The sequence below is a fragment of the Mustela putorius genome, unplaced genomic scaffold, assembly GCF_011764305.1.
Source record: "Mustela putorius furo isolate JIRA1106 unplaced genomic scaffold, ASM1176430v1.1 tig00000281_pilon_pilon_pilon, whole genome shotgun sequence".
Taxonomy (NCBI): Eukaryota; Metazoa; Chordata; class Mammalia; order Carnivora; family Mustelidae; genus Mustela; species Mustela putorius.
In genome coordinates, this window is record NW_025421343.1 from 27284001 (window position 1) to 27303549 (window position 19549).

Consider the following 19549-nt stretch of genomic DNA (forward strand, 5'->3'; position numbering starts at 1 on the left):
AAAAAGAAAAAAAATCTCCAAACTGGACTGGGAAAAACAGGAACAGAGGGCCACTCCAGAAAAGGGAGGAGCATATATAAAACACCAAAACAGGACGCCTGGGTGGCTCAGTTGGTTGGACGACTGCCTTCGGCTCAGGTCATGATCTCGGAGTCCCGGGATCGAGTCCCGCATCGGGCTCCCCAGCTTCACGGGGAGTCTGCTTCTCCCTCTGACTTTCTCCTTGCTCATGCTCTCTCTCACTGTCTCTCTCTCAAATAAATAAATAAAATCTTTTAAATAAATAAATAAAACACCAAAACAACATGGTCAGTTCCAAAAAAAAAAAAAAATGCATGCAAGTCACCATAGTGATTAATAGACAGTACCCATCAACCATTCCCAACTCCACTCCTACTGCTCTCTTTCTCCTGATGCTGAACAACAGAAAAAAGAGATAGAAAGTTTTCTGCTCTCTTGAGTCTCATTTCCCAAAGAGAGTATCTACTCCTCTGACCTCCCCTCCACACAGAGAACTAGAAAAAGAAAGGAAAGCCTACGTTGCTCATAAGAAGGAGCAGTGACATGGTGACTGCTGTAACAGAAACAGATCCCCAAAAGCATTGTTATCAACTGCCTTACGCAGCATGTTATTGTCTTGGTGGCATTTATTACTATCAGAAATTACATTGCCTACTCATTCTTTCTCTGTCCATTGCCTGTGCCCCTTATTAGAATATAAACTCCAAGAGGCCACAGGCCTTTTCTGTTTTATTGGCCGCTGGATCTTCAGCAGTGCCCAGCACAAGGAAGGCATTCAGCAAGCACCTGCTGAGTGAACGTATGCTGCTTTACCCTATCCAACACGCAGCAGACTGTAAAAATAAAACACAGCAGGATAACATCTCACTTGTATAAGAAACTCAATACTTTAATATTTAATAGTATTCCCATGGCCTCAACACTGTCTAATGCTCTAAATAGCATCCCTAATGCCCCAATTCTTTTTTCACTACAGAAAAATGTTTGAAACAAAATGTCTCCAAAATTAACACCTAACAAGTTTAACTCTGCTCTATTCCCATCCAGGTATTTCTTTACAGTGTTTTGGACCAAAGAGAAGAGCTAGCAAATATGGATAAAGCCTTAAACCAACTACAAATGAATGTTTTGTTTCAATGAAACATGTTTAAGAAAAAACAGAAGGAAGCTATTCCATGCTTAAGGAAAGAAAACCAAATCCTGCTAATAAAACAAAAATATCTAAGGGAAAAAGAAAAAAGTGACCAATGTTATTAGAAAACAGGTAATGCATGATAGCTCTAGGAAGGTCACCAATTTTTAGACATTTGTATCACTGCTGATAGCTAACTCAGAGAGAGAGGCCTTGCCCAAGCTGCATGTTACATAAAATGTCTAACAAGGTAACATCTTCCGCAATCTGTTTATCCAATTGGCGGTTTCCTTTTAGGGTTCTTTTGAGCCTCCTACCCTTCTTGTCAGAATCACAGATTTCAAGCTCCTTCTGTCACAGATGGGATGGTCTTTTTCCAGCTTATAGAGGGAACCAGTACTGCAAGGTTAGCAATGCCATTAGAAACCTGATTAGGGGTGCCTGGGTGGCTCAGTGGATTAAGCTGCTGCCTTCGGCTCAGGTCATGATCTCAGGGTCCTGGGATTGAGCCCTGCATCGGCTCTCTGCTCAGCAGGGAGCCTGTTTCCTCTTCTCTCTCTGCCTGACTCTCTGCCTACTTGTGATCTCTGTCAAATAAATAAATAAAATCTTAAACAAAGAAAGAAAGAAAGAAAGAAACCTGATTAAATGGTACCTGGGTGGCTCAGTGGGTTAGGCCTCTGCCTTCAGCTCAGGTCATGATCCCGGCCAGGGTCCTGGGACCTAGTCCCACATCGGGCTCTCTGCTTAACAGGGAGCCTGCTTCCTCCTCTCTCTCTGCCTGCCTCTCTGCCTACTTGTGATCTCTGTCTGTCAAATAAATAAATAAAATCTTTAGAAAAAAGAAATAATTTTTTTAAAAAAGAAACCTGATTAAAGCACCTTAACAGGTCCAAATACTGTGAAAAAAATTGACTATTACTACAACTCTATTTCAAGACTCATAAAGGTTTGAGTGAGATCTAAATGTTGCCTTGCAAAATCCATTTCTCAATATAAATGCCATGTACAATTACACCATGAACCCACTCAAACACTTTTTATACGGGAGTTACAAAAAGAAGTCTTTAAACACCTCTCAGGATAAATTTATTTCCCCCAGCCAAGTGTTAACACTAATAAATGGAAGGTTTACGTGTAATTCTTAACAGCAGACAGAAATTACCAACAATGCTACAACTTTTCAACTAGGCATTTCGCTTAATCACACTTGAATAACAGGACAATTTAAAAAAAAATAAGACATAGAAGTTTTGCTCTGGAAATTTAAAGCAAACTTCTAGAATTGTATATTCAAACAAATGTTTGGGTTTGGGGTTTTTTGGGTTTGGGGTTGTTTTTATTTTTTTTTTCGCTCTTCCAGAGTAGTCCCTAGAAGCAACTAATGAACACCTCTGCAATCCATACTGCCATTTCTCAAAAATATTTTGTACCACATATCTGAGAACTTTTTCCAAGTCCGTTTATGAGCTATGTCCTCTCAGCAAACAAATGGACATTACACTAAGGAAAGGTCCATTTACTCCCAGGCTAAAAGCAGACAATGAATAGGCTAAATGGGGAGATTCTTTTCATTTGCATCAACTGCTCATTGGTGATCCAGCAACCTAGGACATCATTCTCTCCCCTGGGTTCCAGCAGAGTCTGGTTAATGAGAACCATTTCTCTGATAAGTATTCCTTAGAACAAATAAATTGAAACTAAATCAAAAACAGAACTTATATTATTACAAACCATAATGTCTAGTTTGTGGTCATTTGTATTATCATGTTATCAAAATTATGAATGAAAAAGGGGCACTCCTTTTAGAAAAATGGATCCCTTTGCCCAACAATTATACTCCAAAAAAATAAAATCAACATTTCTTCATAGACAAACAAAATGAAGGTGGCAATACAGGGCTCAACTGATCAAAGAAAAATAAAAACGCTCTAAAATCACGAAAGAAATGCATCTCATGTAATTAGTTAATGTTTACGATGGAGTTTAATCACACAAAATAGGACCACTTAAGCAAAGTGAAAAGATAGAAAACTAGAAATTTCATATAAAGAGTCAAAGATTCACATATTCTAAACTTTTCTTTCAGAAATGTCCTAATCTGCCAAATACTGGGCAAATGGCCGATACCACATCACTGCCTCTAATGCCGCCACGTTCCAGCTTCACTTGTAAATAGGGAGGAAATTGATGACACATCAGTCTGCGATTGAGGCTCAGCACACTTCAGCTACCTTTAAATGCACCCCTTTTCACTTTTTATGATACCAGTCATACAAGAGAAGCAAAAACAAGGAAATACCTCGTGTGAGCCCACCAGCCAAACCTGAGTAACCACTAGTAACACCTGGCGGTATTAAAGCGGCCGCCTTGAAGATCGCCTCCTTCCTTACTTCCCCCTACCCCGTTCCCTGCACGGACTTCCCTCCTAAACCTCTCTGTGCCGAGTTACCCATATAACCGTTACGTGCTGCCCAAGAAAACACCTTCCTGCAAGAGCTGAGCACCGGGTCTCCCTGCCCAGAGCCCCATCGGTGCTCTCCAGCACACACAGGCCCTGTCCGCCTGTGACCGGCCCGGGAGCTCTGGGGCCACCACGGGAGCGGCTCCCAGCGCAGGGGGACTCTCGCTGAACACCACTTACTGTGCCGGGCATATGACTTCTCTCATTCTTCCCATTCTGGGAGCCGCCATTCTTGAGTTTCTTTTTCTTCTTGGCTGTTTCTTTGTGCTCCTTCTGTTTGTTCTGCACTTCAATGAGAGCGGAAATAAAGCTGTTCTTCACTTCCTTTTCAAACTCCAGTTCGTCTCGCAGGGCCAACTGCTGCACCAGCTCTTCGGAGAATTCCTTGATGGCCGTCTCAATTTCTTCCAGTAGTTCATTTAATTCAGATACTGAGAGCCTCTTTACTCCTGTGACCAAAAGCAGAGCACGGCAGGTACAAATCAAAAAGCCTTTCAAGAGAGCGGCACGATGGGATGTTTTAGGCCAAAAGAGCGAGGATCATATTCTAAACAATTAAACTGTGGGAGATCTTCTGGTCATCCTAAAGCTTCTGGTGGGGGCAGGACTGAGCAGAGGTAGGTGGGCACACTTACTTCTCAAAAGGCTGAGAAGTGTAACAACATTCTTTACTTGCCTAACTAACTCGGCCGTCCCAGGAGCGGCACTCCAGTCGAGATGGAAAAAAGCTCGTACAAGGAAAAGCACACACACAAAAGCCGAAGGCGAGTACAGAAACTACCTGCTGACAAGAAACTGCACGCAGTTTAGCAGGGTTCTAGCACACTTCAGAAGACAGGAGTTGAACTGAAAAAAATTAAACCAAGTACATACTGGATCACATGTGCCCCGATGTGTGAATTTTTTTGAAGACTGGGAAGATGAAAGAAAAGACTAGTCCCTGAAACCCCCTTTCGGTTTTTCCTCAGCATGTGAGTGAGGCTCATGTGAGCGAGGCTAGGACATCACTGAAACACTCACCCCCACTACGTCAGGAAGTGCTTGTATTTGGGGATGGAGGTTCTTTAAAAACGTAAGTAAAAATGAGGTTGTTAGGCTGGGCCCTAATCCAGTATGAGTGCTGTCTTACAAAATGACCAGCCAAGGACAGACACACACAGAGAGGGAAGGCCGCATGAGGACGGGGAGAAGACAGCCACCTATAAGCTGAGGAGAAAGGCCCCAGAAGAAACCAAACCTGCTGACACCTTGATCTTGAACTTCCAGCCTCCAGACCTCTGAGACAATAAATTCCTGTTGTTTAAGACGGGGGCATACAGGACTTTGTTACAGCAGCCCAATCCGGCTAGTACAGGATTCAAAGGTGAACATGACAAAGTCCCTGAGCACTGATAAAAATACGCCCGAGCACTTTGCTGGAGGGCTGAAGAAGGGTGTGTACAATAGCCTGTACGAGTCTGAGCTTCCTGGAGATGGAGACACACAGGAAGTATGAAGAGCATGGACTTAAGGAGGGTGTCTTACTCTCTTCGTAACTGCTTGTGCTGGATCTCTGAAGAGTCTGGATTTCCTGGGACAGCATGGACAGCCGATCAGACTGGGTGGGCGTTTCATCATCTTCTGGGTCCGGAGATTCCTGCATCATTTCTTCAATTTCTTCAATAACCTTCCAAAAATATACATACCGCTGTTACTCAGAGACACTCAGCTAAACAACCTATCTGCACACGGTGCTCACTTGAAGCAACCAGAGCAGAAATGCACTAATTCTCCACTAACCAACAGTGTGCAGGAGGAGCTGGTATTCTGAATAAACAAAATTTTGATTTTTAAGAGTGAGTGGTTAATAAAAAAAAAATTTACAATATGCTAAGCACAAAATTAAAGAGTATGATTTAATGTCCCTCATGATACAGTAAGCCCTATCAGATCTTGCAATGTCTTAGAAATGGCACAAAAACACACGTATAATTTACTTCAGATGTGCTAGAGCCAGATTATAGTCAAAAGAAAGCAAATGACAGAAAATATACCATATGCCACATGCCTGTGCTCAGTTTAAAGGATTTCATCAAATTGACATAAAATTAAAAAAAGAAAGCAAAAAAATTGTTATATAAAGCAAAAAATTACCTCCACAGCAGCAAATTTTTCCATTAACAGCAGAAAAATATTTTCATGTATTAACTCATTGGAAGATTAAGAGATACTCAAAATTAACCGAAATATAGAAGCTAAAAGAGAAAAAGAGAGCTGCACAGAAGCAGGAAAATTTCAGAAATATCTGTCTTTCAACGATAATCTACTGTCGTGGGCAACACTGCTCGAATCTTACGATAGTTATCTTGTCCTGCTCCACATTTAAAAGTTCCAAAGGATACATTAGTCAGTGGGAACTTAGAATCAGAAAAACTACTCAACAGTTAAGAAAAAATAGATCTAAGAGTTTAAAAAAAAAAACTATTAGAAAAAAATGCGGGATGAATCAGCAGGCTTAAGAGGTAATACTTGTACTGAGAAAAAGAAGAGTAAATCTGAAGGAGGTGGGGATTATGTTAATTAGTAAGAAGATTTTCTCAAACGGGCATTGTAAAAGAGCACAATGAAACCCTGGAGAAGAGGGCAGAGTCTGCTTGGCTAAGTCTTGGGAGCAGGAAGGCTTATGGCATTCAGGGAGATTACCGAGGAGACAATGAACCCTCAGGGTCGTGTTATTTCCCGGGGATATTACGCTCCACCTCCCACAGCCCTCCACCCCATTATCTGGCATTTTAAGCACCGCGCTCTTTCCAGGCCTGGAATAATCCAGCCACAAATATGACGAAGGAGCATCAAAATGGCGCACGTTTAATGGACTCCTCCCAACCTGGCCACAGCCTATCTCTTCAGTGACCTCACGTTTCCAGCCGAAAGCTTTACTCTGGGAGGGTTCGCAGTGAGAGCAGGGTTGGCACACGTTACTTCAGGAGTTTGACAACCCAACCCAAGTGGGAAGAGTATTCGGACACTGAGAAAGCCGACGCAAGTGGTTTAAATGAATACAGGGCTGACGTTATCAGAGCATTCCACAGGAATCACGCTCACTTCTTTCTGGGAGCACAATATGTACTAATAAGTGCTGATGATTTTTACACAGGCCTTTAGAGAAAGTAGGTAGTGTCCACACAGATACGGTATAGGTTGCCATGTCTTGTTAACTCTTGAAAAAGCACACAATTCACAGTATTTTTTCTGATTTCAGGTGAAGCACTAACCCTCCCTCGGTAACTTGCTGCACTGTTTCAACCAGGCCCGCGCTGGGAAAGTGCTTGTACTGAAAAATCTTCCCAACTAACGTGATCCCATCTGCTTCACATTACATATACCTTCTTCTTCCTCTCCGTGGAGGACGTAACTGATGAGCTTACCTACACAGAAAATGCAGGAAAAATAAGTAAATCCCAACAACCCAGCCCTTACTGCCCCAGGAAGAAACTGTTTTTCAGCTTGAGGTTTCCTTTTTCCCTCCTGGACGAAGGTCTCGTCTCTACCTGCTCTGCAGTGAAGAGCGGCTCTTCATTAACGCAGGAGACGATGATCGAATGCATATCCAGCTGTTCCCTCAGCTCCTCGTCATCTGATGCATCAAAGAGCAAACTGTCACTTATCTGAAAGCAAAATAACCCACTGTTAAAAGCAGGCCATTCTGATCACAACAAATTCGCAGTGTCTGGGTAAAGAAGTCTTCCCTGGAAAGGGAGAAATGATTATGACCGCTCCGTGCCAGGCAGCACTGAAGTCCTTTACTCCTCTCAGACACCAACGGGGGGAATGGAAAATAAACATGGAATTGCTGAGGTGCCGCATGCGTCCCCAATACGGACACAGGCTTAGCTGCTTCTCCCTGGGGAAGAGGGTCACTTACAGCGTTTGTTAGGAAGTCGTGGGGAATTACAGGAGACAGGGGAGGGAGGTAATAGGCGGGTTTAGCAGCAAATGTGATTTAGTTCACAATCTAATAGTAAGACTGGTGTATCTTAAAATTCCACAGATGACATAAAGTTAATTACTGCCAAACTAACTTCTAACATTCAGAATAAAAGATTGGGAATTGGTTCCCTGGCATTGTCCACAAGAGTCGAACTTTGCCGTACAGAGGAACCGCTCTTCTTCCAAAAATAAAATCTCTGTAGGTTCCAAGAGAATCTTTCAGTGCAATCGTGCTGGGGGTTCCCATTTGCCTCACTGCCATTTTCCACCCTGCTCTGGGCATCAGGGCGCTGAACTTTATGGACTAAATCAAAGGATGGCCTGGACTTCTGGCTTCCAGTGGGTTAAAAACCGCCGGCTGACACTAGCAGCAGACTGGAGGGTTTGAAGATGAGAGCTGGACCTTCCTTCCGCTGCCCCCTTCCTGGCCAGACTGCCAAAAAGCAGCAAAACCTGTCAAGCAGACCCGTCCCCCTACAGCTACTCTCTCTGGGTTCTGGTAACTTCTCCTTTCCTTACCTCTTCATGCCCAGGGGTGCTACCACTGCTTACCGTTGCCCGCCCTGGGTTATCACACCATGCCTACCGAGCTGGTGTCCCTTAAGCTGCCCACTCCAAAAATCATGACCATAAATTAAGTACTAGTCCTAATTGTAAAGCCTTATCTGGAAAATGCAGTAGGTAAAAATGGACAGGTGCTGCCTTTCAGAATGTCAGTCTGGGAGAGGAGCCACATCAGGGTTCTGAGGCTTGTCCTACCACATAATGCAAGTCCACGTTGTAACTCAGTGAAGCCACACCTCCTTGGGCCTGTGTGTCTTCACTGCGCCATAGACTAGGAAAGGCCTGGACATGGTCTTCAGCGTATCATTCTGAACTTTCAGAACATTGTGAGAAAAAGAAGAATCTAAAAGCTTCCAGAGAGGAAAAAACCCATCACATGAAAAGGATCAAGAATCAAAATGTCTTTTAAACTCTCAACAGCAACAAACGAGGTGAAGAAAAAAAATCAATGTTATTTCCATGTTTCAGTAAATTTCAGCCTAGAATCCTATCTTCAGCTAAAGTAACAATTAGTTGGGAGCTCAGAATAAACACATTTTCAGGCATTCAAGATCTCAAAGTATTCTACCTCATTCACCCTTTCTCAGAAAGCTACTGCAGAATAAGCTCCATTCAAACCAGAAGGAAAACCAGAAAGGAAGCAGACCTGGGACGTAATCCAAGAATGAAATGTGGGAATTCTTGTAATGATGGTGGAATAAAAGTTCCAGAATGATGGCTGTGAAGTTCACCTGGAGAGTAAAGAGCTCAGATGGTACCTGCATGGAGCATCGAGAAAAGGATAAGAGAAAGAGAGGCAGAGACATTAACAGGTTCTCTGGTGCACATCACGTACTAAAACAAGTTTTATGACTCTGTTGAGGCTGAATTTATGAGGTAATGATAGCTTAAATGAACCACAAAAAGACAATGATTATTACCCTAAGAAAAAAAACAAACAAATTACAAGAGGAAATTCACTCATGATGTATGGAAATGGGTCAACTGTGAATATTTATATAGTCAATATAAATGATGAAGATTAATTTAACCAATTATTTTTATATAATTATATTGCGAAGACAAGGGAAGGGAAAGTTTCCATGAGGGTTATGGTGTTGAGGGACAGTGGGAGGACTGAGAGAGACCTAAACCCTCACCGATGAGTAGAAAGTACATGGATAAAGTCTAAAGTTGAAAAAAAAAAATCAAGTAAAATGATGAAAGCATGTTCCCTGTCAGCAGAAACAGTGCAAGGAGCTAAAAGTGGCTGCCTCTGGTAAGCAGAAAGCAAGGAAGGGGTAAGGAGGGCAGAGGCTGCTTCTTCACGATAAGGTCTATACTAGGTCTAGTACTTTTAAACCAATGCAGTTATCTTTTTTTTTCTTTTCCAGCTATCAACTTTTAATAAGGAATGTGAAAGAGCAAGAGCTTAGGCTCTTGGTGAGAGAGGATGTTTGGCTTCAAGATTATAGAAGTGGGGATGAAAAGTGCCACAATCTAGTTACAAGGGTGTATGGAAGATGGGGAGTAGACCTAGCAATTATCTTCATGGATCCTTAAATTTCAACACTTCCCACAATCAATCTTCATTATAATTGGAAGACCATAGATTTATTCTTCCTTTTACAGACAAATCCAAGTTTTCATTTAAAAATGACTCCTAAGGAAGATATTATCTTCTTCCTGCCTCTGCTCTTGAAGATAAAAAGGTGCATAAAACAAAGTCTCTGTCCTTAAAAAAAAACGCTCACAGTAGGAGGAAGGAGACAGCACATGAGATGTTCCTAAGGCAATATTATTTAGAAGCCTTTTCCCATATAAGCATATTCAAAAATGGCACTGGATTTAGAATAGTTTTTATAGCTATTGCCAAAACACAAGACTGATACCAGTAAACCATTAGAATAAATTTCCATAACAAGAGAAATAATGACCCCAGATCATCTTTCCAGGGACTGAGCCAAGTCCATTCCCCACAGAGATGGCATATGTTAAGGGCTGGAATCCCTTTCGGCTTTGAAAACTAACCTTGGCTGTCATGGGTATCATTATTCACTCTCCCATTTCGGCATCAGTGTGTCTTCTCTTTGCCAAACATTCCCATCACTCCTTCCTGTGCCAGGTTAGACACAGAGCTGGTGGTTCTATTGCCCTGTACGAAACTGAAGCTGCTTCAAATGGAAAAAATGTGCCCATGTAAGAATCCGGAATATACTAGTTCCCTTACTACAGAAAGACTCCTCAAATTTAAAAGTATGCCATCTTGAACCTCAACGGAAAAAAAATTAAAAGTTGAAAAGTGGCAAATGGTGGTTTTCCTGAATGTTTTTCTCATCCTAATGCAAAAGAAAGGTCCTCTCCCTTCATCCAGAAAAAAATCTCCAGGGACACCTGGGTGGCTCAGTCAGTTAAGCAGCTGCCTTTGGCTCAGGTCATGATCCCAGGGTCCTGGGATAGAGCCTAGAGTCAGACTCCCTGCTGGGCAGGGTGCCTGCTTCTCCCTCCCACTCTGCCTGCCTCTCTGCCTACCTGTGCTATCTCTCCATCAAATAAACAAATAAAATCTGAAAGAAAGAGAGAAAGAAAGAAAAGGAAGAAATTTCCTACAGATCCTATTTAAAAATGGAATAATCTAAAGGATACTTCCAAAGGTAAATTCAACACAATTCAGTATGGAAAGAATAGAGCATACAGTAGGCAATGCTAAATAAACTAACTCAGGTTTTAAAAAAATGTAATAATATGCTATCTAACAGAATGTGAAGGTCCTTCTTACATAGCTCCTTGTTCTCCAGGAACCGAATGTGTGCTACTCCTTCCTGAAAAACAGAGTTCTAATTTCAGTTCTTATTCATCACCTGGTAGTTGTGTCCCGGTGGGCAGATGACAGATGGATGATCACTTGTCCACTTTAATCTGCTGAGTTTTTCAGATAAGGCTTTTATAATTAAGATCAGTTACTAGTACTGGGCGCCTGGGTGGCTCAGTGGGTTAAGCTGCTGCCTTCGGCTCAGGTCATGATCTCAGGGTCCTGGGATCAAGTCCCACATCGGGCTCTCTGCTCAGCAGGGAGCCTGCTTCCTCATCTCTCTCTCTCCACCTGCCTCTCTGCCCACTTGTGATCTCTCTCTGTCAAATAAATAAATAAAATCTTTAAAAAAAAAAGATCAGTTACTAGTACTAAATTCCCAAGTCATTACAAATCACCACCCTTAGCTATACCATTACTCTGGCATTGAAAATAACATCTGGGGCGCCTGGGTGGCTCAGCTGGTTAAGCAACTGCCTACAGCTCAGATCATGATCCTGGAGTCCCGCATTGGGCTCCCTGCTCATGCTCTTCTCTCTCTCTCTCAAATAAATAAATAAAATCTTTAATAAAAAATGTAGTTACTAAAAAAAATTTTTTTAGAAGAAAATAACAATCAGAAGGCAGAAAAAGGGAGCAACTTTCCAAGATGTGATTTAAGAACAATACAAGACATACATTTTATTCAATGAAACCATATTATAGTGTCCCATTCATTCTGCTAATGCACTTCTATCTCTTCTATGCTATTTTTAAGTATTTCCAAAAAAAATACTCATTGATCGGCTATCATGGATTTAGTACTATGTTAAATAATACCGAAAATGCCTATTTTTTAAAAAAGAACTTTCCATCATATTCACTAACCTTATGGTCTCATTGACAAGATTATTCCTTTGTTCACTCAACACTTGTCTTAGTACTCACTATGTGCCAGGAACAGTGGTACTTACTAAAAAGACTAAAAAGATTTGCTAGCAGCAAATCATAATCACAATGACAGACCCTAAAACACAGGATTAATAAGAAAACAAAGTAATGGTCTGAGATATGGACAGAGTGCTGTGGGGACCAGAACCCAGGAGACAACGGGGCTAAATTCTGTGGGACAGATAAGTCCTTGAAGATTTTCACACCCCCACCAGTGTAACCAGTTCCCACAGAGAGAGCTGCATTTCCCTTCCACACAGGGATTGAGGCCATGGCTAAAGGGCCATCTGTCAGACAGGCCGTAGATGGGGATTCCCCCCAAGTGAGAGGCTGGATTAAGTGTCCTTTAAAGTCGCTTCCAACTCTAAAATTGTATAATTCCATGAGATCAGCAAAGGCTAAAACAGTAATAGGAAGCTTCAGAGGGGAAAGGAAACTTGAACCAAGCCCAAAATGATAGCTAGGGTCCAAAGAGAAGACAGAGCATAAGGAATGCTGTTATTCCTTTTCACAAAATGTATGCCAGGTCAGTCAGCAGAATAGCTTAGTGGGGTTACTGGAACATACAGCAAGATTCCTCTCTCTACTAGAATACTGGGAAACACAGGCAGAACTCCACATTTTACTAAAAAATAATAGGCAGCAGGCTGTCCTGAGTCATATAATTGAGAAAGTCGTTTTCATAAAACATTAACAATACTATTTAAGGTACTGACAGCCCCAATGCATTATACTCTCAATTACACAAATACACTTAGTGAAACATAGAGCATTCCCAAAGGTCTGGCCTGAGTTTACATTGTTATATGATAAGGAACTTAAACAGCCCCTGAAACTTATATATAACTTGGCTGTTTCTCATCACCTTTAGATAAACCGAACACTGTGCTTTTCCACCTAAAACAATGACCTTCCCTTTTCCACCCCCGACCCCAGCTGTCCCATCACCTGTGCTCACACTTGTTACCCAAGGCACCTTCACTTTACAACCCCGAGGAGTCCCCAGCAGGCTCAAACAGGTAGCCAAGAGCTCTAAGGTCTTTTAAAGGTTATCGAATACTCACAGGAACACACAGTCTTCAGAAAATGTGTCATGTCCAGCAAGTCCTTAAATTCATCAGAAAGCTAACTCAATGTTGCTTTCCCAGTACCCTCAGTATATTATCCAGTTTTCCCAGCACACCAAAATTGTGCTAGTTAAGCTCAGAAAAAAAACAAAAACAAAAAAAACCGCTGATCTTTGTTGTTCATTCCCAGGTGACAAAGATTTGGTTAAACATACAAAAGAGAGTGTATGCTTGGGAAGAACTGGAGCAAAGTGCTAGCAAAGGCTGACAGTGGTGGAGCCAAGTTGGCAACAGAAGGCCACGCCAATGGCTATACACTTGGAAATAACTGGCAACCCACTGATCTGTTCAATAGCAAGGCTATTTTTTAGTTCTATTATCAGAATCAGTTATTCAGAAACTATTCGCTCAATTCCTAACTTACCCCTTTTTCTGAGAGGTTCAGTGTAAGCAAATGCAGGGTCCTGGTATGGGAGGACTTCCAGTCTACCGGCATTACATTTCCGTAATTATCTGTCAGGGCATTCCAAATCCTTAAAAAGAAGAAAACTACAATCAATGGAAGTTAACACCCTCCACATGTCTTTTGTTAAACAAATACCAAACCCATAGTGATAGAAAGAACAAAAAATGTCAAAGCAAAACAATGCAAGGCCTCCAGTTTTCCAGAAAAACCCCAACAAAGAGCCCCCTAAAGAATCCCTGGGCTGACAAGAAGTGCTAAGGAAGATTCAGTGGTGTGAAAACTCTCTCAAAGTTGACAGGTCACGTTTCTACAATACTAGCTGCCAGGTATCCTCCTAAGCAATTTACACAGATTACTCATTTAATCCTCAAAAACAATACTATGAAGAACCATTATTATCCCCATTTCACAGAGGAGGAGACTGACATACAGGGAGCTTCTGTAATGTGTCCTGAGCCACGCGGGTAGTACAGACACGGGGTTTCACACTTGCTTATTGATCGTTTCATATGGTGAATAATCTTCTCTAACCAAAAATGTGTTATTCTTCCTGGAGAAAGGATTCAGTCTCAATGTGAAACTGGGGTTTAACATCTATTTTGTAAAATAATAGGCTAAGGACTATGACAGATAAAATGAAGGATGAGAGAAAAGGGAGTTCACAGTAAAATGCACAAAGGTTATAGCCAATGCAATCACCCTTCCTTATTGCCAAACAGCATTTTGGGGGAGCAAAAGAGTAAATTGAAAGGGTGCTTGACTAAAATTCAGGAAACACAGACTCTATTTCCTTTCTTCTTCAAATAGTGAAGTCTTTGGTCATGTTCCTTAACCTCTCTGAGTAAGAGCCACCCTTCTCTAAAATGAGAGGCCTGAGTAACAGAGATCCCTTCCAGCTCTATTACTCTTAAGCATTATTTCAAATGAGTTGTTTTGAGGGACGTCCTAAGTCACACTGGATAAGGACAGCAAATTCCAACTTCATGACCAAAATTCAGATTTAGTACCAAAGTAATAACAGCATAATAAAACATGACTTCAGAGATATAAATGAGATGAAATTAAATTGGGGTACGTTAAAGACTACATATAATCTATTTAATGGGCAGAGATACACAGATGTCGTAAGAAAAAATACCTAAAGTATATGGCAGATATCTAATCATGAATATGCCATTAAATAACTGAGTGGGTTTGTCTTTTTTTCCAAACATGCAAGCCACTGAGAGACGAAAACAAGACCACTGGAGGCATAAAAATAAGAATGCAAGCTTAAAAATAAAGAAGCAATATACTTGATTTAATGAATTTGGGATTTGGTGCTAAAGGGAAGAAGCAATGGGACCATAACTGCCAAAAACATAAAATCCCGAAATGATGCTTGGCTTTGGAATGCACATTAGCCTCAATGAAACTGTGAACCCAAAAAGCTCTAGGAAACTGGCTCATTTACCCAGCACATCTCCCATATGCATAGTTCATTCCCATTCTCCTCTCTGTTAGAAACACAACCTTCTCCAATGCCAAAATACTCCAACTGGAGGCAACAACTCCAGATTGTTTAAAATCAGCTACACTTGCTACATTTCTGACCCACACCTTCCTGAGTAAAAGACTTTCAGATACCGGATAACTGACTATATACCTAACCTTAGTTAGGAACTCGAGTAGGATATTCTAGTAGGTGAACACAGTCCATGGTTTGGGGGACTGCTTGTTAGTTTCTTCTTGAATGAGGCTGGAAGAAGAAGACAAGTGGAGCAGAATACTTCACCCAGTAGGAGAGACTGTGGGTACATTTGATATCCCAAGAAAGTGAAGGACAATTAACAGTCCTCCATCTCCACCAAGGTTAGAACAATTGTAGTTGGAAGGACACAGGGCTGACCTAAGAGAAAGATTTCTAGAATTCTCCCGTCAAGACATGAATTGCCTTTATCTTTATCATAAAATATTACAAGCAGTCATAAACAACCAGCAAGAAAGCTCTTTTCCAAGGAGGTCAAAGTCCTGTGACATTGAATTCTATGGGATACCCTGAGGTAAAACCATAGCAGATAAGTGCAATCCATATTTAACCAAAACTAAAGATATGGCTTAGAGAAGTAATATAAAGTGTCCTAAGCCAATGCAAATCTGAGTGAAAGAATTCTCAACTCTCTCTGAGAGGGGCAGGGATAGACTCTATCAAGCCACGGAGAGATGTATGCAACAGAAAAGGGACAGTGAGCGGTGACCAGCCCCAGCCTCTGAAAAGAGAGAAAGAAATGTGTTATGCATTCCCAAATTAAGAATCGGGCATTACTACCAACATATCATCTACTAAAAACCATTATCAAGAGTAACAAAATATTTTGTTTAAGTTTTACATCAACCTAGGATTTAAGCAAAGACTAACATAAACTACTTTCTAGACAGTACAGGTGAAGAAAAATAGGGAACCTTAACATTTATGTACAAACCACTAATCTGTTCTGAGAAGTTACTCTTGCCAAAGCTAAACGCATCAGAACTATCATTTTTTAATCCAGAGTATGTCCTGAGTCCCAATGATTCAGAGTATATAAATCTACATATGTATATATAAAACTATCTTCTCTAGGAATAGACTTTCAAAAAGGTCATCTTTTGCTATTGGCTGCATACATCCATATACAAAATCCAATCATAAGCTCCTCCCTCCACACTGGGCAGAACACTGCAGACAGGTGCCAAAAAGACGACATGGTCCCCAACACAGCTGGGTGCCAACCACTGCTAAGCCATGTTTACAGGCCCTCACTCCAGAATTCCTCTGGTCAAGCTTCCTACCTTATACACAGACGAAAGGAGGCCATCAGGCTGAAAGCCCCTTTCTATGCCTGTGGATCCCTCTCTATCTCTCAAGAATCCTTCCCTAACCTCTAATCTCTGAATTCCTTAGGGGCTCTAAAAACCCATCCCCCACCCATGTCCACAGTGTTCATTCCACTCCTAGCTCCCTCGCCTCCTCTTCTGGGTTTCCCCAGAGACCCATACCACATACTCAGCATCCTCACTCTCACCATTCCTTTTACTATCTTTTGGGGGTGACACTGAGGTACAGAATTAGAACCCTTATTTAGCCAAATTGTAACTGGGGTTCCAGATAGCCAAATGAAGTACACCTCCCCACCAAGGAACTCTGCCTCTCCCTTACCCAGTTGGTGCATTTCCTTAAGAATGTCCTAACACTGCACTTAGATAATTCTGTACTAATTACCTGTTCTTGCACGTGTTGTCCCACCAGATTAGGAGATCCGTGCTATTAATAACTACAGCCTTTTTCTTTCTTTCTTTCTTTTTATTATTGTATTTTTTTTTTTTTTTTTTTTTTTTTTTTTTGCCTCTGTCGGGATTTGCACTCCACCTGGGCTCTCCGATAGAGCCAATAAACTCCTGTGGCATAAATGCTGCTTCAGCGTTGGTACCTTTGCACGTGCTATATCGCGAGGTGCAAACCTAGACCTTTCTTCATCTGCCAGGCAAACTCCCACTCTTCCATCAGGATCCAGTTTGCACATTTCTTTCCCTGTGAAGCCTTTCCTGGCTCTCCCACACACACCCCTTTTATATCCTATATTTCGCATAAGTCCAGGAGAGCATTTGTCACACCCATACATACTGTTTACAAATCCAGCCCCCCAACCTAAGTGGTGCCTTACGTGGGAGGGGTACGTTCAGCCACCTTGGTATTCCCAGCGCGAAGCAGCCTCTGGCGCTCAGCGCTTAAATAAACGCTAGCTGAATGAATGAGCGGCTACACATGTGCCCGAGGAGGTGCAATTTCTAACTACCTGCTCGGGGGAAGGAGGTTCCCCTCTGAACCCAACCTGGGTCGGTTTCTAGGGAGCAGGAGGAGCGCAGCGGCAGAGGGTAAGGGAGCGGGGAGGGCTGGGGAGCAGGGGATTTAAATTGCAGAGCGCCGGGAGGCCGAACCCCCCCGCCCCCCAGCCCCAGGGAGCGCGGCGGGGGAGCAGAGGGGGCGGGGACTCGCGAGGCGGAAGGAGGGCGCGGGGAGGAGCCTGTGGCCGGAGTCCCCCCGAGGCTGCAGACTTAGGGCCAGAGGACAGGACGAGGGCAGCGCGAGGGGCAGGGGAGGCTCCCGCCCGCTCCCGGCCGGGCCCGCACTCACTCGTCCCCCTGCAGGAGGCTGCACTCGGTGATGGGCCGCACGGCCGCCCTCGGGGGCTCGGCGCCCGGACCCGAGGGGCGGAAACACAGACTCAGCTTCTCCTCCAAGCTGCAGGCCAGCGCCGGGAAGCCGTCGCCTCCCCCGCCCGGCCCTGCGCCGGCCTCGGGGCTCGCGTTACAGTTCTCCTGGTCCTGGAGGCTCCGGGCCGGTTCCTGGAACTCATAGAAATCCTGCCAGTCCCCGTCCGCCGCCATCGCCGCCCGGCGCAGTGGCGCGCCCCGCCCCGCCCTGCCAGGGCCCCGCCCCGCAGGCCCCACAGGCCCCGCCCCGCCGCGGGCTTCGCCTAGCCTCGGGCCCCGCCTCCTCTGTCCGTCTACCACGTGGATCTGTCCGGACCGCCCAGCCGGCGGGTCTTCCCTTTTCCGGAGTTTTCTTCCCCCAGGTGACTGCGGTCTCAGTAGAACGAAAGAAAAACTTTAATTACCTTGAGTCACTTCCTATAGTCTCTGTCACTCAGGAATAGCTTCCCTTCGTGGGAAACTGACCTAAACGTGACTTAAATAAAGGGCTTCTTTAAACTTGCAACCTAGTGTCAGATTATGGCCCTGGGAGAAACGGACTCCTTTTGTAAATTTCCAACCAGAAGAGCAAGCAGAGCCACCTGGAAATGCTGAAGTCCTACCGAAATTCATTCCACAAATATTTTATATCTAAAACATGCAAAGCACTTTCTAGACCCTGGGGAGCATACAAAGATGAGTGATTATGTAAATTAATACTTGCAAAGCACTTGGTACAGTGTTGGGGAAGGTAACTGAAAAGGTGTAACTGCCAGTTGACCTGTGAGCTGGACCCAGGCACTGAAAATCTCCCCTCCACCTCCCCTCTCGCTGCTCCAAGGAAGTAGCCTTCTGATGATGCGTTGAGAACACCCTCCGGGTGTACCATGAATGAACCCAGTTAAAGGCCTCTTAGTAAACAAGATTTGGCAGGTGGGTGTGGGGATCTGTTGTCTTGCTGTCACCAAAGGCAAGCCTCCTATATGTATGTAAGCTCCCTTTGCTTATTAAAATTGCCATCTACCAAGTTGGAGTGGCCTCGTCTTTCTTAGGTCTTTCCCTGCCTTCCTCCTTAAGAGGCTGATTTCAGATACACGTGGGAAGCTCCCAAGTGGGATGCAACTCAACAAACAGGGGATGAACCTTGTAGGCCTTATGCTAAGTGAAGCCAGAGACAAAAGGACCCATGTGGAATAATTGCACTTGTATGAAGTAGTCAAAATCATAGAAACAGTAAGTATAATGGAGTTGCCAGGGGCTGGAGAGGGGAAAATGAGAACTGTTTTTCATGGGTACAGAGTGCCTTTTGGGATGGTAAAAAATTCTGGAGTTGTATGGTGGTGATAGTTGCACATGAATGTACTTAATGCCACAGTATACTTAAAATTTGTTAAAATGCTCATTTTTATCCTATGTATATTTATTTATATTATTTATATTTTTTCTAAAAAAGGTGTGTCATTATTAAATCACTTGTTAGAACCACCCTATACAGATGTGCCTTGTTTAACATCTGACCTCCTTAAAAGTGGATCCAAATCAGACATTTAAAATTAGCTCATGCCTTCTCCATGGTAATTATTGAACAATTGCTAACTTGATCATCTCTTCCATTTTACCATTTGATTGACACTGGATTTTAGGGATGCCTGGGTGGCTCAGTGGGTTAAGCCTCTGCCTTAGGCTCAGGTCATGATCCCAGTGTCCTGGGCTTTCTGCTCAGCAGGGAGCCTGCTTCCCCCTTTCTCTCTGCCTGCCTCTCTGACTATTTGTGATCTCTGTCTGTCAAATAAATAAATTATTTTTAAAAAGTCTTAAAAAAAAAAGAAACTGGATTTTATACTATAATCACGTCGATCAACTTCACTTCAAAGCAATCCAAGGTTAACAAAATAGACTGTTAATTTGAAGACTTAAGTCAGAGGGACTGATT

General features: G+C 42.9%; 1 protein-coding gene across 3 annotated transcripts in view; it reads right to left on the reverse strand.

Annotated features, from left to right (window-relative positions):
* FEZ2 (fasciculation and elongation protein zeta 2) overlaps positions 1 to 17855 on the reverse strand; it is a 40186-nt gene extending 22331 nt beyond the window's left edge. For all 3 annotated transcript variants that reach the window (XR_200413.3, XM_004765455.3, XM_004765454.3), the window contains exons 1-5: positions 17558 to 17855; positions 13363 to 13471; positions 7148 to 7264; positions 5142 to 5283; positions 3798 to 4066 (exon numbers count right to left, since the gene is read on the reverse strand). Coding sequence is in view for 2 of the 3 variants with exons in the window: in XM_004765455.3 (XP_004765512.1) it covers positions 3798 to 4066; positions 5142 to 5283; positions 7148 to 7264; positions 13363 to 13471; positions 17558 to 17811 (891 nt within the window). In the remaining variant the exon portion in view is untranslated. The remainder of the gene's footprint in view (positions 1 to 3797; positions 4067 to 5141; positions 5284 to 7147; positions 7265 to 13362; positions 13472 to 17557) is intronic.
* Positions 17856 to 19549: the final 1694 nt, after the last annotated feature.